This window comes from Phaethon aethereus (assembly GCF_964289735.1).
Source record: "Phaethon aethereus genome assembly, chromosome: 23".
In the NCBI taxonomy this organism is placed as follows: Eukaryota; Metazoa; Chordata; class Aves; order Phaethontiformes; family Phaethontidae; genus Phaethon; species Phaethon aethereus.
This window is the reverse complement of record NC_138599.1, coordinates 5,884,324-5,910,198: the sequence shown is the minus strand read 5'-3', so window position 1 is coordinate 5,910,198 and position 25,875 is coordinate 5,884,324. Positions and strand designations below refer to the sequence as shown.

Sequence of the window (25,875 nt, the reverse complement as noted above, 5' to 3'; positions counted from 1 at the left end):
GTCTCTGAGCTGCTTTGTTCTTCATTTTGCAGGAGGCTGCCCTCTCTCTAATGTTTTAAAATGTAGGCAGACTATAGGAATAAAACGTTCCCGTGGCTGAGCCAAAGATGTTGGGAGAGAGATAAGGCTGTCTCTTCTGAGCTGGTGCGTGAGCGTCTGCCTGACAGTCGTGTCCTCTCTGACTTTGTGTTGTAGGGTGCGAAGAGTGTAATAACGCGCATCCCTCTGTGTGTCCAAAGCACGGACCTTTGCATCCGATCCCAAACCGGCCTGTGCTGACCAGGGCGAGAGCCAGCCTCCCCTTGGTGCTCTATATAGACAGGTTTTTGGGAGGTGTGTTCTCCAAACGGCGTATCCCAAAACGCACACAGTTTGGACCTGTGGAAGGACCCCTGGTGAGACAAACTGAACTCAAAGACTGCTATATCCATTTGAAGGTAAGGGGGGGTGTGTGTGAGGCGAGACGAGGGACCCATTTGTGCTTAAGCTTGGATTTTAATGAATATGTTACACTCAGAGATGGAAGTAGCAGAAGAACATCTCTAGGGATGTAACTCAGAAATACCCAGATTGCTTTGGCTTGAATCTAGTCTGTTATTCAGGGAGATACAATAATCGTGGTGAATATTCTGGCATGATGGTGTTATGATCTATAGGATGCATAACGCTATGAATCACTCTCACATGGGCTGAAGCAGCATCTGGACGTAAAAATAGCAGGCCCATCTGAGGATGTTTTGCAGCCATTATTTTGTGTCATGCTGTAATTTTAGTTTAAAATATTTTTCTTCCCTTTTCCTTCCCCTCCCCCAGAAGATGTAGGGCAGCGGAGGGTTTTTTTTTCCCCTTCGTCATGACAAGTCATTGGTGTGAGGTATAATAGATTTGACTGACTTTTATCCATTTATTTACTGGTTTCATTATAGGAGTTGGTCCTTTATTTGCTGGAGATTAGGTCCACAGTCTTAGGAGCGCTGGTCTTGGATGGTCAGCATCTGACAAGGAAGTGTTGTGACTGCAGGCAGATGCAGTAACGCAACAGACGTTCCACTAAAGAAGTGCAGCTTCCAGCTTGAGGCAGTGTCATGAGTCAGGAAATGAAAGAAGTGGGTCTCCAGTCTGAAACATCTGACAACTGATGCCGTATAACCTACTAAAGCTCCAGTTTTTTGTGCCTCATTTATAGCCACACATCAAGTACTGTGCCTAACTCTTAGTGAATGCTTCTTGGCCCTGAAAGCCATGGAAGGGTCTATTGTGGCTCCCTAGTTAAATCTCTACCTGTTTTTAAGTATTTTTCAAAGTGCTGCCTGTTTCTGGATCCCTGTTAGCAAAGAGAAAATTAGCTATGCCTGCATTGCTTTCCTAATGTAAATGTTGCATAGTCACAGTAGTTGTTTGTTTTTAGAAACTCAGATTCTCTTGAACCTGCTGCCAGGCAGTTACAGTCATATATAATTGGATTTTGCTACAGGTGTCTCTTGATAAAGGTGACAGAAAAGACAGAGATTTGCAAGAGGACCTGTGGTTTGAACTTTCTAGCGAGGCTCTTTGTAACTGGATGATGTTTGTGCGTCCAGCTCAAAACCATTTGGAGCAGAACCTGGTAGCGTATCAGTATGGCCACCACATTTATTACACAACCATTAAAAACGTGGAGCCCAAGCAGGAGCTCAAGGTATGGCATATTGCTCGTGACTCACTTTTCTCCTGATGAAATAAAATTGTAAGAGTTACTCCCTCATAAGTGCATCTCCAAGTGCCAGAAATGATTGCTGTAAATAGTTTTAGGGCTTTTTTCCTCTGCTAAAGCACATGATGGTCTGAATCAAATGTCACTGAAGTCAGTAAGTAGTTAGCCACCGACTTGCGGATTTTAGATGAGCTTTGTCTGAGGTACAAAATGAGGAAGTTTAAAATAAGAGTACGTACATAATTTGTCTGTCACTGTCATGCTTTACACTGCATATATTTTGCTGATGCAATCTAATTTTTATTGCAGCAGTCTTATTCTTTTTAGTTCTGGATGCCCTTTCCAGTTAGTCCTGTGTGCCCTTGACTTGTTTTCTGGTGCCTTAAGTGAATATGGTCTCTCACTTTACCTGGCTTTCCTGGAACTTTTGAAACTTTGCATGTGGAAAATGATAAAGGATATTGTGACTTCCCTGTGAGTTACTTTTTGTTCCCTCTAAAAATGTATTGATTACTTTGAGCTCAGAGTAGCGTGGCTGGCTGAGACGGCCTTTGTTTTCAACATCTTTGGGGAACTGGGGATATCAGGAAATTTTTTGTTCTTCTTCAGATCTTTTCTTGCACATAAATTTCAACAACAAATAAAACAAGACAAGAACAAAAAAACCCCACATTTTAAATACACTTAGCTAAACCAGGGCAAAAGCCTGCTTACATACTTATTGCTGATTTTTAAGAGTAGAACTCTTGGTTTCTTTGAAACCAGTCCTTGATTTGTCTAAGCTGAACACTAGCAACCGTGTTAATCCATTTTAAGTATATACAAACATCATTTTTTCAACAGTTTTGAAATCAATTTGAAATCAGACTTTAATTACATCTGTACAGAGCTGCCTGTAGAAGCACCATTTTTCTTGCGTCGTGTGTTAGTAGTGTCTTTTGGAGTAAAATCGGTTTGATAATTAAAAGCTAATTACCTAGGCTCTGTCATGTGTTTTCCTCCCCAAGTGTGAATGTAGGGCATTCATACAAATATTGTCCAAAGCTTGAACTAGGAGGATCAGTCAGTTAAACTTGAGAACTTCTTTATTGCGTGACAGGTGAGTAGCCTAGGAGCTAGTGAGATGCCTGCAAAGTAACACGCACCTGCTACTGAGTCTTTGAAGGAGTTAGAAATGCCACTCGCCACTGCTGTGAAAACGCCTGCAGCCCTCTACAGGTTTAAACTTGCCTGGGTTTTTCATGCTGAAAATCTATTCATGCCTTCTTAAAGAAATCTCTTCTCAAACTGAACCTTTTTAATCCAACAGTAAGATAAAATGAGAAACGCTGCAAGAATGCTCAGCTCAGTGTGAGCATCTGATTTCAGGCTCTAATAAACTTTGTCTGCCTCCTGTGGTTCTCTCTGCTGACGGCTTCCTAAATCCCTTGTATTACAAAAGTGGGTCTAGCATGCTGCAGCCTGGCAGATCTTTGTTCTGGGAAGCAGGACCTTATTGCTCCAATCCGTCAGAAGTTCAGAAACATTTTAAATGAGTCGCTGTGGATGCTGCTGCCTGCACTGGAACAGGCTGCCCAGAGGGGTTTGTGGAGTCTCCTTCTCTGGAGACCTTCAAAACCCAACTGGACGTGTTCCTGTGCAACCTGCCCTGGATGATCCTGCCTTGGCAGGGGGGTTGGAGCAGATGATCTTCAGAGGTCCCTTCCAACCCCCACCATGCTGTGATTCTGTAAAGAGAGCAGGAAAGAAATGGGAAATCCCCCAAGTTAAACTTTTCCATTCCTTTTGGTACAACAAGTAACAGTACTCTGCTGACATCCATCGTTTACGATCATACAGTTGGGCCTAAAGTGATTAATCTTACTTCCTTTAGAGCTGCTGGTAGCCATGTGTGAGATGAACGTTCATATTAGGAGGCTATACCTTAAAATTAAATGGATATGCTTTCTGAGCAAAGCTCTTTTATTCCTCAGTGGGGGCATATTGATCTCAACAGGCATTATTATTGAGGATGAAAGGAGCAGTAAGATCAGTGGTTGAGGCGAGTGAAGTAAATGTATTGCTTAAAATCCATTTTCAAATGAATTCCCCTTAGTTCTGGTTCCACCTAAGTGTTCTGTTATCTTGTGTTCCTGGTGCAGGTGTGGTATGCAGCCTCTTACGCAGAGTTTGTGAACCAGAAGATCCATGACATATCTGAGGAGGAAAGGAAGGGTAACTTGGGCTCTTCTGCTCTCGGTTGTTGCAGTGTGATGGTGGCTGGGTGTTGTACTTCTTAGTCGCAAGAATACGGCCTGTATAGTGCTCCCAAATTTCTGCTAGCTTAAGGAAAGTTGAACTAAACCTACATGGTATTATTGGGGCTTATTTCTGCTAAATCTTCTCATGCTCATATTACAATAATTTTAACATTTGCCTCAGTTTCTGAGCAGCATTAGTTGCTGCTGGAAAGAGGTACGTTTCTGTATTTGATGTCCAATGTTGAGTCTGTGTCATAAGCCTATGTGCTGCTGCTTTAGACGGAGAAGTTTCTCTTGACCTCCCCTAATTCATGCCAGACACACAATCGTGTAGGTGCTCTTCCATACAAGGGTGTATTTCCAAATCTACCTGAATTTCAAGCAGGGTTATATAGTCCATGTGAATTGTCCCCAGTGACCTTTTTCTACGATGAGCTGTAGTCATGCCACAGTGCAGAGGGGATAAAAGCAAAGCTAAATGGAGCAGTGCTGGGTATTCTGCGGTCTGTCTAACCTTCAGGGGAGAAATACAGCCCACAGAGGACAGAAGGGCTTAGTGGGGGTGGGAAATGAGGTGTTTAATTGATGGTGACTGAAATGCTGTTATTGACATCTCCAATTGAACATAGTTCTCAGAGAGCAAGAGAAGAACTGGCCGTGTTATGAGTGCAATCGTCGTTTCATGAGCTCAGAGCAACTCCAGCAGCACCTCAACTCCCATGATGAGAAGCTGGACTTCTTCAGCAGGTACTGAAAGCTTTAGCTCTGTCTGTGTATCACTATGGTGCTTCCCCAAACTTGCAGAAAGGGGGGTCTTTGCCCTACAGATCTTACTGACCAACTTTGGTACCCATGAGAGAGTGGCTCAGCACCACGAGGTAAGAATATGGCACCAGGAAGCTGATTTGTGAAAGAAGTAGCTTGAGGGAAATAAATACCCCATTGAAACTGGTGAGATTTTTTTGGTTTGCTCTTGGTTTTTTGCTAATGACTTAAAAACCCCACAATATTTCAGTACCGCAATACTGAAACACCGATGCTTCTCAGATGTATGCAGATACAGAGCTTGGAGAACAAAACTTCTAGTGCTTTGGCTCCTCGTTGGGCTGCCAAGATAGCTAATCCTGACCTATTAAAAGCTGAATCTGCAAACATCCACCAGAGAGCAGAAGGCATTGGTACCTTCTTTTTCCTGAAACTTAGCAAGTGGCTGGGTTCCGTTTTCTTTATTTTTTTGGCGCGGAAAATTGTTCACTTCGGCTTACTGCCTGACATCACTGGTGAAGTGCCTTTCTGGGGAGGGACATTATGGCTTCAGGGTTTAAATTGGTTTCCTTGTGCACTTGTTCCATCTAGCTGAAAGTGCTTTCCAGCACACTGTACACGGGGGTGTTGGAAGTAAGAGAGTTGCCGTAGCAGAGGGCTTGCTAGATGCCAGTAGTCCTCTCAGTCCCACGATTAGTGAAAAAGATCTTAGTGCATTCTGGGCTTTGGTTTCTCATAGAGCACAAAATGAATAGATACCAGCCAGTACCCTATGGTTTTTTTTGCTGCCAGAATTTCTTCAGGTTTTATTATTTACTGCAGGCCATTGTTACTGAGTTGAATGGGTGAATAGTGATGCTGAGAGAGAATGTGTAAAACCAGTGGAGATTCCAAATCCATCCTTTTTTGTCTCTAACCGGGAGCACTATGTATTCTGCAGAGCCAGAGGCCGAGGTCGTGGGCGAGGAAAGAGAAGGTTTGGACCAGGCAGACGCCCAGGGCGCCCTCCCAAATTCATGCGTATGGAAGTAACCAGTGAAAATGGGGAAAAGTGTGAAGAAGGGACACAGGTATATTTTTGGGGATGGGGAGGGAGGGAAAAAGAAAATGACGTGGGATGTAAACTCTTGACTAAAAGAACTTTGGGCATCAGTGCAAATTGAGGGTGTGCTTTGGACTTACACCCAAGTAATTCTTGGATTTCTAGCTGCCAGGGGAGCGTGCTACTTTCCTGCTATAAAAACTGTAAAAACACTTGCATTTCTATAGCAGCTTTCATCCCAAAGCACTTAGCAGTGAGATAGGTTATTGCTGCAGTTTAGCAGTATCACAAAAGTAATTTAGATGCTAAACCTGTAATGGGAACTTAGGTTTGTATTTGTCCTTTCTGGAACGTGAGGTCAGAGCCTGCTCTTAGAACTGGTGCTGGTAGAATTAAATCAGTTTCAGCGATGATTCTTTATGATGTTTTAATATTAACGAAAAGGCCTCCTGTAGGCATACTTACTGCAAAATGTTCTCTTGCTGGTGGCTGTTGGTTATATCCTGTAGGGACCTAATGTGATGCATTTCCTTAAGTAAAATGCTAAGTTCTTTCTGATGCTGACTGTGCTTAAGTTACCACCGAGTCCTTTTATGAAAGGTGTCAGAAGAGATCAATGACTCTGTTTTATGACTTTGCTGAAAGCTGATACCTGGAGTGGTAATTTTCCTCTGACATCTCACTGGGTCGCAGTTCAGGGCTGATTCAGAGGGAGCAATGCCACTCGTTTTCTGAGCATGCAGAGTTGCCCTAAATGTTGCATTAAGCGCAGACAGTTGCGAGATCACCCTCTTTGCAAGCTGACGTGACCCAAGCCAGCCCCATTTAGACAAGTAAGCATAACGGTGTTCCCAAACTTGTAACTCCAGAGAGATTGGGCTTACTGGGCGCAGTCCCGTGCTCATGTGTCTGAATGGCCTCAGGATTGGAGGCGGCTCGCATCCTGCTGGCTTGGAGCATGGCCCAGAGCTAGCTCACGTGTGTCTATACGGTTGAGCAGGGCCACGGTTACGTCGCAAGCCTTTGGAGGTCTGCCTGCCTCGCTAATGACTAGGCAGGAGTTCATCTGCCTGAGAACTTGAGACTCGGGATGCTGTGAGCACAGTTTAGCATCAGCAAGTGTGGAAACTTCCCACCTAGACCAGGACTGGTCATTTGGCTGGCATATTGCTCTACGATGTGTCTCTTATCTGGTAAGCATTTGTGGTTTGTAGCAGCTGCACTCCTCCTGGCACCTCCTCATTCTTCCTCTCCCACACCAGCTTTTGTGCTTTGACAGTACCAGCCTTGAGCTGATTATACTTCTGGTGCTGTTTCCTAGCTTGTGCTTTTAAGTTTCCTTAGTTACATTAAGTGATGTCAAGTAAGGATCTATGGTTTGGGGGGGTGTTTTTTGTAATATGAGAGGATTCCATCCCAGAGGAGTTACTGGAACTTGTATGGAAAGGATGCAGATTTTTTTGGTATGTGCTTCCTGCTCCCAATGCCCTCTCTTTTCTTTTATGCTAATACAGTAAAGGAGGAAAGCAGCTTTGTGTGATAAATACAAGTGATGCATACAGCTGGGTAGGTGAGAGTATGCGGAGCTGGGAAACTGGCTAGCAAAACACACTGCACAATATAATCATCTCGTTTGTCACTCTCCAGTTCAGCATTCCAGCTAGTTTGTTAGAAAGGAGAAGACGCTGCGTAACAATACATGATAATGTTTCAAAGTGACAACAATTTCAACGAGACAGAAATTCTCTGCTTTCCCTGGTCTGTGCTAGTCCCTTTGGTCGTCAAATCTCTCACAGGTCGGCCTGTGTCATCTTTGGTTAAAGTAGTGATAGTCCTGAACGCAGAAGAACTTGCTTGGCTATTGACGGCTGGGTCATTTTGTTTGTGTCCGGTCAGACAATACAATGGCCAAGAGAGTCGTGTACCTGCAGCGCTTCTTCCCTGGCCCTCTGAATGTTGTTGCTGTAAGCGGAGGTGATCTGTTGAGAGCATTAATAGAACACAGTAGGAAAGCGTTAGCGTGGACACATTTTGTTTATAGCTTGTGATTAAATATGCAGAAATCTTGTTGTCTGCTGAGTATTTTCAAGCATTTTTCAGTGGGTGGGGGGAATAATCACTGGTTGTATGATTTGCGATTTCAGGACTTGCTGCATTTTTCCAGCAAGGGGCAGTTTGATGAGGCCGGACAAGCCACACTGAATGGGCTGGAGCAGCAGGAGCAGACTCCAGTGCCATCAGAGACGCAGTCGGCACTGGAGCAGCAGTCAGAAAACCACCCGCTACAAATCCAGCCGCAGCATGATGAGAGCACGGTGCCTACGCAGAGCACCATGACAGCAGATGATATGAGGCGAGCAAAGCGTATCAGGGTAAGCAGGGAGGATGGCGGATCACGTCTTCTCTCACCCTCTCCCCTTGCTGTAACCCAGAGAATGCTGGACCTGCCTGCCAGGACCAGCTGGTCTCTTTCTCTCACTGTCGTATCCATTTCCAAATCCTGAATAAAGCATCTCGTTCCCAGCAATTTTCTTTGCACTGAGAGGAACACAAATCTTGTGTAAAGAACTAGCATCTCATGAGATGCTAGTGAGAACTGGTCACCAATTGGAGCTGATTCAAGTCCAGCACAGTAATTCTTTCATAGAAGCACAGTCTATGCAAGCTGGCAAGCAGGAGTGCTGCAAACAGCCGGCTGAATCATGGTGCTGTGGCACAGACTAATGACTTGTTCACAGCACCATCTGTGTCTCTCGGAACTCTTTTCTTGCCAATAGTTTTGGGAGGAACCAGGACCTCAGTTTAGATCCACTTTGACAACGATATTTAGTGATAAAATCCTTTCTTGGGGTAGGGAATCCTGCCTGTCTTTGAGATTAAAACCTGTGCTGAGAGCTTTGAGTACTGACAGCAAACACTTTTTGAGCCTGAGCTTTGTGTCAACTGGGTGAGCTGTTTTTTCTCTACTATGTGTGGGAGGGAAAATGATTCAAGCAAATAATCCTTCAAGCAGAGTAACTGTGAGATTGGTTTATTTAGCCTAAAATCTTTTTCTTTTTCTTCCATGTGTAAAATTTTGATTACAGAAGGGAACAGCTGCAATTGGGGTAAGACTTCATTTCTAGGGGATGAGAAAGGATTAGGAAAGAGTTGAGTAACTCTTCCGTATAGGAAGACGTTGAGCCAAATTTTGCTCTCAGTTGATAGCAATATATACGCGAGACCAGTGGTGGTGTTACCCCATAAATGCAGCGGCATATCTTGAAGGAAGAATTTGGCTCAGGCGCGTTAAGACTGCAGAATTTTTAACCATATAAAAAGCTTGCACCTCTGAGTGACAAGTTTCTACCGGTAATTTAATTTTTGTATGTTAAAAGCTTGGTGGATTTTTACTGAATGTATCGAAGGGTGGATAAGAGAGTACAAAGACAAAATCTGAGTCTCTGACAATAAAGAGCATGGGTATTTACTGCTTACGATATGCCACAACTTCTTCAGTAGAAAGTTGAGGCCTGGGTGTGATGGGAAGAGAAAGTGTTGCCTGTTTCCCTGAACTTTAGAGCTCAAAATATGAACTTAAGATCTTCTTAAACAGTAAATGTGGGAAGAAAGGGACAGAAATTCTGAAGTTACTTCGGTGACTTAGCCTTTGTTCCCTGGAAAGTCACTGCAAAATGGATGACAACTAAGGGGAGTGCAGTGGTGGTTTAGTCCTTGGTGACACGCTTGTATCTCCACATCTCCGTAACTTCCCTGTACACCTGCAGCTTGTGTTCAGCAGAGTCCTGGGAATGTTTCAAGATAGGGGCACTGGCAGAATGGCAGATGGATGGTTGCGTAGCACCTTTCCATATTGTGTCAAACTGTGAGCAATGAGAACTTGAGACAAGAGTAAACTAGCAAGCATTATTTAAGCACTGAAAAGTCACGGCAAGCTCTAGCCCCCTATGAGCACTCGTTCAAGTCAGCTATTCACAGCACCTTCTTACAATAACATGCACTTCATGTTATAAGCAAGCAAACGTTTGGTTTTAAGATGTGTAGTACATGATTCACTTCCACAGAACAGGTAGAAAGTCTTGGCTCCTGGTTATGATCTGGAGACGTGTAACTCTAGTTCTTCGTTATTAGTCATGCAGGATTTAATTTTCAGAAACAATAATCCTTTGTGAATTGCTTCAACTTTTCTAAGGTTTAAGGCACTGATGCTCTGAGAGTGCTTTCATCCTAGCTGGAAGTGCTGATCTCTGCTGCCCCTGGGTTCAAGTCTTGATAGGATTGGTTTATTTTTCAGCATTTGCTTTAGAGCCTGTGGAGATTCCTTGGAGATCTGACCGTAAATAAGGCAATCGTCCTTAATATTGGAGAGAGATACACCTACCCTTCAAGATACTCTTGTGATAAATTAGAGGAATGTTTGGTCCGCAGCCAAAATGAGTATTTGTTTTTAATTCTGTTCCAGGCAGTGTCTGGAGTGTCTATGGGCTGATCCCAAAAACATCTGCATTTCCCCGTTACTTTTTTTTCTACATACAGACCTGATCCTAAAACATCCTTTGTTTGGTTGACTGCTTTACTCAGAGGAAGGAACTGGCAGGGGTAGGGATATGATTTGGAAAGCACAGTGGCTTCCTTGATGCTGAAAGAAAGGCAACCAGTTGTGTAATGACGAGTACAAACAGTAAGATGAGGTTAAAAAGAAGCCCCTACGCCTTAAATTTTACACTCTTCTACTCCTCGCGCTGTTGTCATCCTGCCCTAATTATTTCCTTCTAGTAAAAGCATTTCATTCTCACTGTGGTTCTGCAGCACATGCTACATCATTATTAATCAACTCTGAGAAAACATGAAAGGTCACAAAACACCTTCAGGATTATCTGTGGTTTTTATCTTTGCCCTTTTAAGTCCCCTTGGGCAGTTATTAACTACAGGGTAAACCTTCAGTCTCCTTAGTGTTTCCTGAGGCAAAATTGTCGAAGCAGTTTTTGCCCAAGTAAAGAGTAAACTCTAGACAGAAGACCTGGCCCTCGTAGTGGCCTGCAGAAGCGTGACTCTTGCAGAAGTCAAGACTTCTGTTTTCAAGTCCATTGCATAACAAAAGTATTTTTCTCTCCCTCAATGCTGCCTGCTCAGCTGGAGCTGCAGGTAGGTTCGGTTTGGTTTTTTGTTTAGTTGGGTTTTTGCTGTATCTAATCGAATGGTACGTAACAGCACCACCTTTCATGTTGTTTTGTCCAACTTCTGTTTAGTGTCTCCTGATTGACCCCGCATTGTAAATTGTCACTTTTGCTCTTCTTTAAGCAACCGATGTCCAGAACTAAGTGTTGTCTGAATAACAATTTGCATTCTTCTAGTTCTTTTCACACCAATTAATTGCAAATTTAAGGTGAATATTATAGGAGTAAACTGCTTGGATGAAATACTGTAATATCCATCTTAAAGTTTTGGAGGGTTTGTTTACACAGTTGTTTGCACTGGATCAATGTTATCGGTTAATGAGACAACACTTAGTTCTCTTTTTATAGTTGATGGATTATCTAACCAAAGAGCAGTAAAAGGTTTCACCCTTTTGAGATAGCAACGGGACTGTGCTGATCTACACAGATCTACACAGATGTGGTGTAGAAGGCTGGCCTGCTATCTTACCAGTCAGATTGTTGGGTGTCACAGATAGCAAAGTACGCTAATAGTAGAGTTAAGAACTTGAAGTGCATCTCTTCAACTGTTTGGTTTGTTAACATATCCCCGTAGTTGAGGGGAAAATTACATACTTCTGACTCGAAGCAACAGATTAATTTTTACACAGTACCTGTCTGTCTGTCCAGTTCACGGTGTGACTTACAGCAGGTCCCTGTATTTCCCATTGTCTCCACTTCTCCACTTGTGAAATGGAGAATGGAGATGACGACAAATCATGAGAGGGCTCATTTGGGGCTCCTGTATGAAACTGTTAGCTGTTTTTTTAATAGCAAAACAGTTGCTTTTATGTTTCTTTTTCTGGAATGAAAGTATAGGTTTCCCTCTGCAGTTCAGACAGTGCAAAGGATCATTCATGTTCACTAATTTAATCTCTAGCACAGCTTTTCACAGTATTCCCAAGCTGTTTCCTCATTCCAGCAGAAGAGCTCCTAACTTTACTTTCTTGGTGTCAGCTGTTGGCACATACTTAGGGGACGCAGCAAATGTCAGCCCAGACATTCCTGCAAGAAGAGGAGAGAGGAAGCCAGGGAAATCTGTTTGGAGAAGTCTTGAACGTATCTCATGGAGAAGTATGTAATATTGAATGTGTGTAAGCATAGGTGCCAGCAATGTTCTAGCGCTATTTCCCTAACTATCATGATGTCGATTCTGTGCGTAACGTCTGAAAAGAGAAGACACCGATAAAAGACGATGTATAGATCTTATTTTGGAGAAGACTAAATATTCCTTAGACTTATCACAGAGAAATGGCAGTATTGCAGCGTACTTTCAGTACAGTATGGGTGATAGTGTGCTGTGGGATTTCATGCATGCAGAGGTATGACTGACTTCCAGCTTTGCAATCATCCAACATAAAAGTTCTCATCCAATATTGAAATGCAGGCGCAGGGCACACTTGCCTGTTTCAGCAGGCAACATGTCCAGCAGCAACTGTTCCGCCAGTGGACAGCGCTGGTATCAGGACTAGGATGGCTCTATAACATTTCTCTGAAGGGGAAGGGGAGAAAGGGAAGAGATAACAATCACAAAATATTACAGAAAAGGTAGACTGAAGGAAAGCACCCAGCAAAACAAAGCAGGGGCTGAGAAAGGAAATTGTGCACAGCAGGAGTGGAGAAAAACAGAGAAGAGCAGCCCAGTGTATTAAATTTTTAAATGCATATTCGCACAACATGCATTTTGCTCAATTCCTGATATTATTAAAGCTTCTTGCAATACCAAGAAAAGCAGTTTCAAGTTTGACTGTGTATAATCAACTAGCCTTTGAATAGACAACAGAATCTATCAGAGTTCCTCTTGCTTTAGCACCAGTGTGTTTGTCTTTCATCTTTCTTCTTCTTTTTTAGGCTCTCACACTCGATACATGCTAAATGGCAAAGACAGGCGAATTGCTCACAAGTTCTTACCTGTTGCTTGTAAACCTGCCATTCTGCCCCTGCTGTAACGTTTAGAAACTCTATTCTTCTTTTTGATAATAACAAAAAGGTTTAGGCGAGCATCTCTTGAATGTGTGTTCCACCAGAAGTTTTCCAGGCAATGCTAAACCACTGCTGCACATCTCTGGTGACCTTTGGTGCAGAAGCTGATTTTGTAAATGGCTGTGGAATTTCATTAGCTTTTCACTGCTCCTGCGTGAAAGGCAGGGCACTAGCTCGCCCTTCCTTTGTACGGTGGCTGAACTTGTGACCCGATCCCCAAAAGTCATCTGGAATTGCAGCTTTTCTCAGGTCCAGGTCTGTACTTCAGAGAGGACTTAGTTGTTTGGGTTTTTTGTTGGGGTTTGGGTTTTTTTGGTTGTTTTTTTACAGAAAAATGCCATGCTGAAGACAAAAGTTAGCTGAATCGGCAGAAAACAGGGACTGGAGAGGAAACTCCTGCATTGCGTTCTCCTAACTCAGTGTGCACCTGCAGGTGTATCCCTTAGCTTCTGCCTGTCACAGCCTTCCCTTCTGAAAGTGGAGACAGTATCTATAATGAAAAAGCTTTTTTTTTTTTTTTTGTTCACCGATGATCTGGTGTATTTAATCTTGAAAGTATTTGGATGTGGAATCTATACATAATAGCTAATGGCTTCTTTGATGGTTCTTTCAGAATGCAGCTCTTCAGCACCTGTTCATACGGAAATCCTTTCGCCCGTTCAAATGCCTCCAGTGTGGGAAGGCCTTTCGCGAAAAGGACAAACTGGATCAGCACTTGCGGTTTCATGGACGGGAAGGAAACTGCCCTTTGACTTGTGACATCTGCAACAAGGGCTTCATCAACAGCGGTGCTCTCGAGAGTCACATGAAGTTCCACATGGACCAGAAAACATACTCATGCATTTTCTGTCCTGAGTCCTTTGACCGCTTGGATCTGCTTAAAGATCATGTGGCAATTCATGTCAACGATGGCTATTTCACCTGCCCTACCTGCAAAAAACGCTTTCCGGATTTTATCCAGGTGAGATGCCGTACTGATTTGAAGCACTGCTTTCCGGGTCTCTTGCAAGCACTCTGTTTATGAATTCTTCAATACTGTTCTTGTGTAATGCTGCATGTCAGTTGATTCTCAGAAGATAAAGGGGTCCATGTCAGTCAGAAATTAAAAAGGAAGAATGACCAAGCATTGCTAGCTGTTGTCTTATGCCACTGAAGTTCTCTCTCCACTAAATCATCAGATGTGGTACTTCAATCTGGCATTAGAAGGCACTGTACTGTGGAACAGGTGGTCCTTTATCCCCAGAAAATGCTTAAAGCAGCAGTCCCGAATACTTTTGGTCAGTACAGATCTGCGGCACAAAAAGGAATTGTCTTTTGCTGTATGCAGCTTGTCCTTAAATACACCTGGTCCTTCATTGTTAAAACTCTGAATCAAAAAAATGTGTGGTTGTACGTGATACAAATATCTTTTAATCCCTTGACTGTTTTTGGTCAGGATAATTCATGTGAGCACCTTGCAGAAATGTCAGAAGAGAACAGGAAGCAGAAAATGCTGACTTCCCCCCTCCCTGGTCTTCAGTTGGGTGCTTTATTCCTCCTCTCCTCTGCACGCTGCTTAGGAGAGGTTGCAGTGGAGTCGTGAGTAGTGGAACTACTTTGTGCAGTGTGCAGAGCCATTGGAGAAGATCGTTAGTAGAATTTAAGGATGCTATTTTGATGTTCATTAAGAAAAAATGGAGACGTACCATGTACATATTCATTATCCTTCACAGGGACAAAGAGGTTGAGATGTCTTACTGAGCTGCCTGACTTAAACTGCATTTCTACATTTCAGTTTATGTCAAGTAATGGGAACTGATAGACTATCCAGTAGGTTAAAGAGGAAAGGATGGGGAAAAGTGATTTATTAATAGAATTCCATCCTGGCAAAAACCCCTTTATCTTCTGTAAATGTTGAACAAGGAAAAATCTTGATGATTCAGAAATGCTGTACTGCAACCTAATTCCCCATAAACTTTCCTGTGAAACTGGTCAAGTCAGAAGAAGGTCCCACAGCTCTCTTCCAGCTTTTCAGCTCTATTTTGGAATTTAAAGATGATTTTTTTTTTTTTATTTGGTGCTATGTGAATAATTTAAGTCCAGTCACCATAGGTTGCTGCCTGCTTCAATACTTTTATGCAGAACAGATAAGGTACCAAGTTGTTCCATGTATGATCAGTATTAGAAGATGGCAAATGGGAGACCCATTTCTTGAGTAGTGCTTGGATTTCAAATATCAAGTCTCGTTAGCTACTTCATTGTGGGGAAAAAACCACTAGATGCATGGAGAGGTCAAGGATAGTCCCAAAGTATGCAAAAGTAATTCCTATTCAGGAATGGCGTGCAAATCCTTTTCTGTCTTGAGTCTGGGGTGTTTCTGCCGTTTGTAATTGCAAGCTTGTTCTTTCTGATTGAAAGGAATTAGCCCCTGTGTTTAGGTTTCTTATAAATGAAGTAAAGATAATGAACCTCAGGTGAATGTGTTAACTCAAGGATGATTCAGTAAAACTGGTACATCATGGACTTTTGCTGCTCATTAAATGCCCAACAGTGCAATAGCCGATGCCTTCAAGAATCAGTCTTGAGGAAATTGTCAAGTCCGACCCTCCTGCTCAGTGCAGGGGGGTTGGACTAGATGACCTTAAAAGGTCCCTTTCAACCCAAAGATTCCATGATTCTATGAAATGGTGCATCCAGATGCATAATAAAGATGTTATGGCTTTGTAGAAACTATTGTCAAGACATCAACTGTTCTGATAAAATACTTACTAAACCAAAGCAGATGAGAGAACTCTTAGAATCTTTTTCCTTTCCCCTTTTCGCTAAGAGTTTCCTAGACTGCTCTACTGCACATTCTTCTCTTGTAAATAAATTCCATTTTTCTCTGATCTGCAATTCTAGGTCAAGAAACACGTACGCAGCTTCCATTCAGAAAAGATTTACCAGTGTACCGAATGCGACAAGGCTTTCTGCCGTCCTGACAAGCTGCGACTCCACATGTTACGACACTCAGACCGCAAAGACTTCCTGTGCTCCACATGTGGCAAGCAGTTCAAGGTAAGATGACTCTTGACTGGATCATTCCCAATACAGGTGGAGAGCACTACTCTGTACTCTCCTTCAAGTAGAGAAGCTCATGTTCTCAAAGGTGGAAGAAACTAAAGCGTAAACATGCTAGACTTGCCTGCAAGTTGCGTGCACTGCTTTGTGTCGTGTGTGAGCTGGTGGACAAGCGGCAAGATCCACCCCAGCACGCTCTGCTTAACAGAATGTCTCATCTATGAGATCTTATTTCTAATAATTAAACAGCAAAGGAAGTTTCAGCTGCTCGTTAAGAAGTGGGTCACTATATAGCTCAATTGCCAGATGCTTGGGTTGTATTGCTTATGTTAAGAAAACTTCTTGCTGATATCAGTGGATTAATAATATTCATGGCCGAGGTGCCTGTGCTCATGGCATCCATCTTGTCAGCGTATGATGTCCCGATGTCTTTCCAGATCCCATCAGAACAGATGGAGCAGACTGAGAGCCAGGTAAACTGTGGTGGCAGCAGCCTGCTCCTTGTCACTTAGTTTCTTATAGGATACTGAGGGAGTGGATACTTTTTGGGTGAAGAAACACATTCTAGACAACGTGTGTCCAGAGGGGCTGGATTTCATCTGGGCAGTAGGTTCAGTACTGTTGTAGGACTTGAGGTTTCCAGCCATATAGCGTTGAACACTAATATCTTAGATAAACTCAAAGAAAGGCCAGAGTGGAGGGGTTTGTTCTCACAGAAGCTGCTAAACTAGCATTAGCTTGGCTCCTGCTTTTGTGGCTGAGCAACCTCAGCTTGGTTTGAAGGATAAACCTAAGCCCAAAGGGTTCCTGCTGAGTTGTCCGACACTGAGCATGCAACTGTATCTCATGGCATCACGGGAGAGGAAAAGCCGTAGAGAGATCTCTGAACAATTTACATTGTGGTACTTCCTTGTAACAGGTAGTAAGGCAGTAAGTGGTGCTGATATTTTTCTCCCCGATTGCCCTTTCCCTAGAGGAAAGACAAACTGCGAGAGCACATGCAGAGGATGCACAACCCAGAGAGGGAGGCCAAGAAAGCTGATCGAATTAGCCGCTCGAAAACATTCAAGCCTCGGATAGCTTCCAGCGACTACGAAAGCTTCATGTTCAAGTGCCGACTCTGTATGATGGGTTTCCGCCGGAGGGGGATGTTGGTGAGTGTCTGTGTGCTCTAGCTTCTCTTACAACTTCTGTACTCAACGTTGATGAATAGTTTAAGGAATCGGGATGGAATTCCAATGGTTGGAACAAAAGGGTGCTGTGAACCTGGGAGAATTTTGTAGCTGAATGAGATTATATATATATATATCTATCTTTTTTTTTTTTTTTGTCTCTTCAGCAACTGTGTGCCTTTGTGTATTTCATTGCCTGTGTTGTATGTCTGGTTGTCACTACCGTATCTCAACACTAAGTAATGCTGATTGATTGTGAAATATATTTAACGGAACATGAGATTAATATATTGCCGAGTTCAGCCTTACTGCCTCAGTTTTCCTGTCTTGCCTGTCTTTTTGTTTCTCCCCCTTCTTGAGTGGCCTCTCCTGGCCGTGCCCTGTAACTGCCAATCTGTAAAGGGTATTATGCAGCAAGAGACCTTATTTGCAAGTATTTCATGAGGGTTGTTATCTCTGCTAGCAAAGGCTTCCCTGGGCAGAGGTCCTTTACATTATCTCCCTCTCAGCTGCAGGAGAGCTCTGGCAAGGTATTTTACCCCTTCCCATCTTACTTTGATTAGAGAAACTGTAAATGAGATCTAACAAGAAGATGTTTACCTTCAGCAGCTGACTGAATGCACAATAACCCTTGCAGCAGCAAATGCTTCTGATGCTGCTGGCTAGCATCATTAGAGTTTTGGTTTTGCTGTTATCCGTGTCTAGGAGAAGCAGCAATTGCTTGGCTTCCAGCTGTAATATGCTCTCTTGTTCTCTTTGTTTCTTCCTCCTAAGGTGAATCATTTATCAAAGAGACACCCAGACATGAAAATAGAAGAGGTGCCAGAGCTCACGTTGCCCATCATCAAACCCAACAGAGATTACTTCTGTCAGTACTGTGATAAGGTATGTAAGGAAGTCACCCCTCAAAGGGTAGCTCAGTCCTAGACCTGTATGCAACCAATTTGTCTCTGCGTAGAGACATCTGGCAGGGTTTGTGGCTGTTTTTTTGAGGTGTTTGCCAGCAACATTCCTGCAGTATTGTCCAAAAAAAAATTAAGACGAAATGCACTTATGCCAAGGCAGCTGAATACTAATTGAAAACTGCAGTTCCCCTTTTCTGCTGTCTTTGGAGTTGGAAAACTTAAATGCTGTGATCCAGCAAGCAGTCACCCACCTCTAGTCCTGTATCGCTTTTTGCAGGCCAGGACTAAGGATCCTATCTGCCTATAATTCCTGAGCACTAAGTTCTTTTGGTTTCTGTATCACTCGTAAAAGTTAGTCTCTAGCCCCTTTTATTTTAAGCTGCTTACTTAGTCACATGCTAGTAATTCCCAGTGTTCAGTGGAGCCTGAAGCTTCTTCTGCACTGCCTTTGGGTTCCTGTTCTTATTCCATAGCCTTTGCTTTTTATGTATGTGGGCCTTAATTTACCAGGGAGTGTATTTTGACTGTCGTTATCCTCGGTACATCTTTCTGTGATGCCTCCTTCCTTTTGTTTAAAGGGGGGAAAAAAAGGGATAGTTTTAAACAATATTACAGAAAATTCGTTTGTTGATGTGCCTAAAAAGAATTAAAAAATATGTTGCTCACTGAAGGCTATTAGAAGAATTTGATGCTTTGAGTGAGAGTGGAGGCATCAATCCTCATAACAAATTAACATTGGAACAGTTACAGCTTTGGTGATCAGTGTCTTGCCTGATACTTGAAGGTCAAATGTCAGAAGAAAAAAGGTTTTCCTCTTACCTTCCTGCCCTGCTTTGATGTTTTGTTGTGGCGTACAACATGTTTTCAAACAGCTTCTGCATGCTACACAAGGAGGAGTTGCTTTTACAGGTTGATTAAACACTGGGAGGTGTATGTATATTCACGCATTATGTTGGAATGGTTTGGGGATTTAACTAATGGTGCTGTCTAAACCGACATACAGACCTTCCAGATAAAGGTAACTGGTAGCTGGGTTTTGCACAGACTTAAGGATTACACCATTTTCATTCCAAATCTTTACCCTGCAGGTGTACAAGAGTGCCAGTAAACGCAAAGCACACATCCTGAAGAACCATCCTGGTGCTGAGCTACCTCCAAGTATCCGGAAACTGCGCCCTGCGGGCCCAGGAGAACCGGATCCCATGCTGAGCACCCACACCCAGCTGACGGGCACCATAGCCACCCCTCCGGTCTGCTGTCCTCACTGTTCCAAGCAGTACAGCAGTAAGGTACAGGGGTTGTCTCATAGCCTCAGAAGACAGCCTCTCCCTGGTGGTGCTTTTTCACCATGGTCTCCATCATCTGTCAGTCTGCAAGCAAGGCTCTTTCATTCTGAGTCAGAGCGCTGGTTTCATGCTGCGTGCTGACAATACAGGCGGAGCCTACTGCTCGTGTTATGTCCTATAGACCCATATGCTACTGACTCCTCATAATACTTTCACATAGAGGGCATGAGCTTGGAAGAAGACATGGAAGTGTTATCAGAGCAGTCACAAACAGAAAAGCTCGGAAACCGCTCACTGATAGTTACAAGGGAGGGGAGCAGGGAAACAAAATGCAGAAAAGGTGACCTCTGGAAAATATGTGGCTGTGTTGGTGTAAAAAGTTTATGGGCTGTGACATTTGGGGCATTTGGGGCAATATTTAGATACCTCTAATCGGCAGCCAACTTGGTGGTCTTTATTTCCTTCTTGCTGACCAGAGCATCCCATAGTGTGAATCTTGATGCTGCTTTACTGAGGGAAACCTAAAAGCTGCAGTCCGCAGGGCTGTTTTGATTTCAGTTGGCCCGAAGCAGTGTTACTGACCATCTTTCTAATGCTCTTTTGTATCTGCGCGTAGACGAAGATGGTACAACACATTCGCAAGAAGCACCCGGAGTTTGCTCAGCTCCCTAACACAATACACGCCCCGCTGGCGACAGCTGTCATCAGTTCCACTCCTGCCGTTCTAACCACCGACAGCGCTACCGGGGAGACTGTTGTGGTAAGGATTCAAGACACATTAGATCGGGCCAATGGAGGGAAACAAATAGAACAGAAGCCCTCTGGTATAGTACTCTTGCTGTTTATTTGGCAGATGTCATTTTAAAGTGTCTGTTAGGACGTTATTTGAGATCACTTCCGTTCCTGAATCCGTGTGGTGTAGTTTTGCTCTGCCAGGAGCTATGTATTTCTCTTTTTGGAGCTCTAAGGATTTGTCTTTTTTCCCTCCTCCATTCCCTTTTCTCATTTAGACCCATATGCTACTGACTCCTCGTAATACTTTCACATATGCCTAATTAACTCAGGAATACACATCTGGTGGATTTTCACTGGGACTGTTCTCTTGAGGTGCTTGCAGTCCTCGGGATCAACAGAACATGTTTAACGATGACTGGGGAGTCAAAATCTTTCTGTAATCCTCTGGACAGCACAGAACTGAGCGATATGAGCCTCCAGTGGCTAATCTCCACTGTTAATACATCAGCTGCTACAGAAGTGGAAGCTGAGACTAGAACATCATTCTTGTGTCCTTTAGTAGTGCTGGGATGCTGCATAGTTTTAAAAACCTTATTAATCACAGTTTAAAACTTCCGATTTGAAGACTGAGACTGGATAAAAGACTGTTTTGCTTGAAAATGAGCAGTTTCAACCGGGATGCTGTTGGCTTTGTAAACCCAATTAGGTGCTAACTGTCTTTAAACACTGTAGAAATACAGTTGTCAAGAAAAGTATCACTCTGGCAGGTGAAGAGGAAAGATAGAGTATGTCCGAGAAGCTCTTTTTGAGCTTCAGTTTCCAGGTCAACTCTTTAGAAATGCAGGATTTTTGTTGTCTAATAGAATACTGTTAAGTCAGAAGATTAAAATAACTTTATTACTATTGTATGTTAATGGTCCTGATGAGCATTTAGACAGAAGAGAGCAATCCTAGTGGACGATCCTTGGTGATTGCTTGTGACCCCATCCTCTGTACACATTAAGCTCTTGTAAATAAATGACTAGGCCCAACGATGCAAGTGTAGATTCAGTGTGATGAAAGAACTACAGCCCTGCAAAAGTATTCAAGCCAGCAGACGGTATGTGATGATGGTCTGTATCTCTCTCTCCCCGCTCAGACAACAGATTTACTGACACAAGCGATGACGGAGATATCCCAGACCCTCACAACAGACTATCGAACTCCCCAGGGAGATTACCAGCGAATCCAGTACATCCCTGTGTCTCAGTCTACAACTGGCTTGCAGCAGCCTCAACACATACAGCTGCAGGTTGTTCAAGTGGCCCAGGTGAGTAACCTGCTGGGGGACTTGATGTGCTTTTGACTCCCTCCATAGCAAGCCTGTGCTTTCCTGGGGCTATAGTGCTCAGAGGTTTGTTAAGTAATAGTTAGAAAATGTGGTGCAGAGTACTTTTTTACAGATAAATTGACAGATAATTCTTACGGTTCCCATTGTAAGCATCGTGTACCGAGCATAAAGAGTCCTGCCAGTCGTGATCAGCTTGTTGGAAACATCTCAACACAGTCCTAATTTAGTTCTACCCATCTGGGCACCTTTGCTCGAGTCTGCTGTAGGAAGGTTTTCCAGCAGCTGCAGAAGTGGGTCAGTGGGCGACCCATTTTTGCAGTTGAGGAGACAAAATTTGTACTTCCTTGTTCTTGGAGAGCCAGAGCCAAAATTTGAAAGTACAGAAAGCACTTGCCTTTTCCCTTTATATCATCTATTAGAAAATTCGTTCTCTATGATGCTCACAGCCTCCTGACAAGAAAAGCAGAGTGTAATTAGGAGTAACTGAGCTGAGGAAAATAACTCGAGCAGCTGTAGGAAATGGCTGTAGCCTTCAAGTCTATCGTCCGCTGGGTGAAGCTAAAATTCCATGTTCTCTCTGGCCCCTCATTACAAATTAGGTTATGAATTTGGTTAATAAAGGCCTAAACAATAGCTACAGTTAATAGTGACTGTGGCTGTTCTAACGATACTATGGCATGAATAGAGAGATTCCTGCAGCTAATATTAATTTTGTCAAGATTTGAGACTTGTAATTAAATTACTCCAATTGGCACCATTAGCAGGTGGCATTCAAAAAAGCCTTTAATCAGGAAGACTCTGAGCACTTGTCTTGAGACAGAGCTATGCCAAACTACAGTATTGGATACGCAGGTCTTGACTACATATATGTTTTACAGAAAGATGCTTACAAAGAAGGATGGTCCAGTGGTTGACACTAATCCTGGTTTTTAGAGCCTTTGATTTGAGTGCAGCCTGTGCCCCCAACAGCCTGTATGACCTTAGGCAAGGCCTTTCGATGGGTATCCCCAAGATGTAACCATCTCAGTGCCATTACATCTGTTAAGTGTACATCTTTATCTCCCAGGAGTACAAAGAGGGTAAACACAGGCTTGAATGGCAGTGCTGCATGGCCTCACTAAGGCTCATACCTCATTGTTCCAGACCTTGTATCACAGAACAGGTTTACATGGCTGCTTCTGTGAAGAATTTGAAGTATACGCCTCTGCTTTGATTTTATTTTTTCCAGGCTACCTCACCTCACCAGTCCCAGCACTCCACAGTGGATGTTGGGCAGCTTCATGACCCCCAGACATACACCCAGCATGCTATCCAGGTGCAGCACATCCAGGTCACAGAGCCGTCGCCGGCAACTCAGTCATCATCACAGGTATTTCACTCTTCTCTTGCAGGAAATGTTTTCCCTACCAGTCTGCTCAGCTGGCATATTACATCTACTGATGTAGGACAGCCTTTTGTATGTCATTTAAAGGAACACATATGAACATCTCTCAGACCATCAAGTAGTTACCAGATGCCCCTACGGTGTGTGGGGGTGTTTTGTTGTGGTTTTGTTTGGGTTTTTTGTTGCGTGGTTGTGTTTTGGTTTGTGTTTGGGTTTTTTTTCCTGACAGTGTATACAAGGTAGAGATAAATGGCTGGGAACAGACACAGTTGCAGCTTAAATAAAGTAGCCAATTGAAAGATGCAAATAGAAACTGGCATTCCTCAAATATTTGAAGTCCAGCTCTTCATGCTGTTGGGTAGTATTTAGCCTCTCATCTCAGTTCTCTGCCACAGACTTGCTATATAACCTTTAGCAAGCAATGTCTCTACTTTAGCTTCCCAATCTCCTCTTACTAACCATGAAGCAAGTTGGAGGAGAGGGAGGAGAGCTTTGCAGTTCTTGTGCTTGATATGCTATAGAACCTGCTACCCCTGCCCCGTGTTTTCCCTTAATGAGAAGAATATGTTTGTAACAGTGCAGAGGTATGCAATCCTTAGTACACCGAGAACACATATACCTTTTCTTTTTTTTCTTTTTCCTAGGTTGGGGGTCAGCCTTTGAGTCCCTCCTCACAACAATCTCAGCAGGAACTCAGCCCCTCGCAGATGCAGACAACTGCATCGACACCAAACCAAGCCCTCCAGCAGCAGCAAGGGTCGTCGGTTCAGCACACATATCTTCCCAGCACATGGAACTCATTTCGGAGCTATTGTAAGTGTCAACAGTAGCTCTCACTAGTAGTCTGGCTAGCGTGTGGGACTAGTATGTGCTCCATTTCACCAGCTACCAAATGGGATAGTATTTTCAGAGCTCATTGAGCTTTGTGATTAATATTCATAGAGGTCTAAGAAGATAAATGGTTTTAGGCAAATGAAAATGGTTGTACTAGCTTTTTTACTGTAGGTGCATAATTATCAGATACATGGTTTGGGCAGGCAGACTGGGCTTCTTTATTCCAAAGAACTTGCATTCAGCAAGAATCCCTGTGTTGGATAGCAGCTTGTTCAAATTTGGATGGATGCTTGAAAGAATTGTGACATGAAATGATTTCTCATGTCCGTGCAGCTCTGGGTGGTAATTCTGTGATTTCTTGGGTGAGAACAGGATGTGTTGTCTATGCCTGAATTGCCCAGTCTGCAGCTGGTGTTAGCTGGCATAATTCTGTTGAGGCCTGTGGAGTTTTACAGGTACAGTTTTACAGGCTTTACGGTACCTGAATTTCTCTTCAACAGCTGCTGTTTGAGGCTCAAAATCTTACTGACATAAGACATTATCTTTCAAGGTGGTCTTTGAGTTTGACTGAAGGTCTTGACTCCCCAATTTCCATTTTTTAGCATCTGAGATTCAGATGATGACCATTCCCCAAGGCCAGTACGTGATCACAGAGACTGCTGTAGGTACACCGGTTACCACTGTCAACACGGGGCAAGTGAAAGCAGTTACTCAGGTAAGGAAAATAATCATGGCCTTTTTTTTTAATCCGGAATAATGTCTGAGGCTTTAAGCCTTTAGTTTGGACTGCCAAAGTGATGACTGGGGCACAGAGAGTAGAGAATAATAGTGTACCTAAAGAGGTCCAGGCTGTATAGTCTGAAAGGGCGTTGGCCTTCTGTAACAGTGGTAGCGAGTTCCCTGCTGGGCAGAATCTATAGCCAAAACAGCTAAGAAATGATATGATGTGTTGTGTCTAAGCTAAGGAGAAAAGTGCTCCTAGTAATGTTGTAAACTTCTGATTACAGAAGGCAGGAAATAATCTTCATGAGCATCGAGGAAAAGATCTTTTTTCTTTTTTTCTCTGAAGTAGCATCATACTCCTTTTATCTGGTGATTACAAGTAGTTGTCTGCATCTAGCCATCTACAAGGCTCACGCTGTCTGGCCCCTGTATGTATGACCCCTTTAAGTTTGAAATGTTCCCTTAGTCACATTTGCAGGCAAGGTATGATTTAGTGGTATTGATAGCTTTAAAAATACCTGAGAGTAAGCTGTATCCACTAAAGCAAACTTCAGAGCAGTTTCTGGAAATATTTCTCATTCTGTAATCCTACGGATAACAGAAAGCTATCGAAGAGTTACTGTCGTGTTACCTAGTAAGCAGTCTGGCATAAGGAGGCAGGCTGTTGTACTGCATTGATACTGGACACTGGAAATGCAGCTTCTGCTAGAACATGTGGAAAATAGAAAAAACTTTCAGAATAGTTATATTAAAAATTGCTACTTGAATTTTGTACTGATGGGTTAATTGTGCAAATAGTTTAACCGTTTGTAAGTTAACCAAATGCAAAGCAGTGCAATGTACTTCAAAACAAAGGACAAAGATTATGTTGCTCTCAAATACATTTAAATGAAATACAACTTAATTTCAAAGTTCCTTGTTCATACCAAAATGTCTTCCAGCACGACAACAGGAAAGTTACAGACTATTAAAATGGAAAAGCTACAGGAGATGCAACAATCATTACTTAATTTTTTTATATTCCCCATGCAGACTCACTATGTGATATCTGAAGGTCAGCCTGATCTGGATGTCAAACAAAACTCTTCGCTCTCCAGCGAGGTACAGGTCGGTGTTTCCCAGCCGCCAGCCCACACGGATACCTTGGAATCGCAAACGAGCGCTCAGCAGCAAACTACCCAGTACATAATCACTACAACCACCAACGGCAACGGCGGCAGTGAAGTGCACATCGCTAAACCAAGAACTTTCTCAGCAGAACACGAATGAAGCTGCCTTGCGTTGTCATTTGCTTGTACTTGTCACCTTCCCTGAAAGCCCAGATACATGGGTATCCTGGGGCTCAATATGTCTGAAAGTATATGCCCACATAACTTCAGCTAAAATCTTGGAGCTCTTTTTAATGCTTTAAGAGGGTTTAAGTCCCCAGTGACCATGAAGAAGTACCCTCAAAATCCTTCTAGGATGCCATTTTATGCAGCTTTTAACAAAAAGAACAAGAGGAGAAGTGAAACCTCTGCTTGCTCTGGACTTTATTTTTGGCATGTCT

The 25,875-nt window shown here is 43.1% G+C and overlaps 1 protein-coding gene across 1 annotated transcript in view; it reads left to right on the top strand.

Moving 5' to 3' along the window:
• The window catches only part of PRDM10 (PR/SET domain 10), a gene marked incomplete at both ends in the record, with an annotated part of 33,657 nt that extends 8,062 nt beyond the window's left edge, over positions 1–25,595 (top strand). Inside the window, 17 exons of the mRNA XM_082009967.1 lie at positions 196–437; positions 1,475–1,678; positions 3,835–3,907; positions 4,563–4,680; positions 5,639–5,768; positions 7,885–8,112; positions 13,532–13,879; positions 15,799–15,954; positions 16,932–17,111; positions 17,904–18,014; positions 19,123–19,323; positions 19,937–20,080; positions 21,194–21,364; positions 22,614–22,754; positions 23,414–23,582; positions 24,206–24,318; positions 25,359–25,595. Coding sequence (XP_081866093.1) covers positions 196–437; positions 1,475–1,678; positions 3,835–3,907; positions 4,563–4,680; positions 5,639–5,768; positions 7,885–8,112; positions 13,532–13,879; positions 15,799–15,954; positions 16,932–17,111; positions 17,904–18,014; positions 19,123–19,323; positions 19,937–20,080; positions 21,194–21,364; positions 22,614–22,754; positions 23,414–23,582; positions 24,206–24,318; positions 25,359–25,595 — 2,966 coding nt within the window. The remainder of the gene's footprint in view (positions 1–195; positions 438–1,474; positions 1,679–3,834; positions 3,908–4,562; positions 4,681–5,638; positions 5,769–7,884; positions 8,113–13,531; positions 13,880–15,798; positions 15,955–16,931; positions 17,112–17,903; positions 18,015–19,122; positions 19,324–19,936; positions 20,081–21,193; positions 21,365–22,613; positions 22,755–23,413; positions 23,583–24,205; positions 24,319–25,358) is intronic.
• Positions 25,596–25,875: the final 280 nt, after the last annotated feature.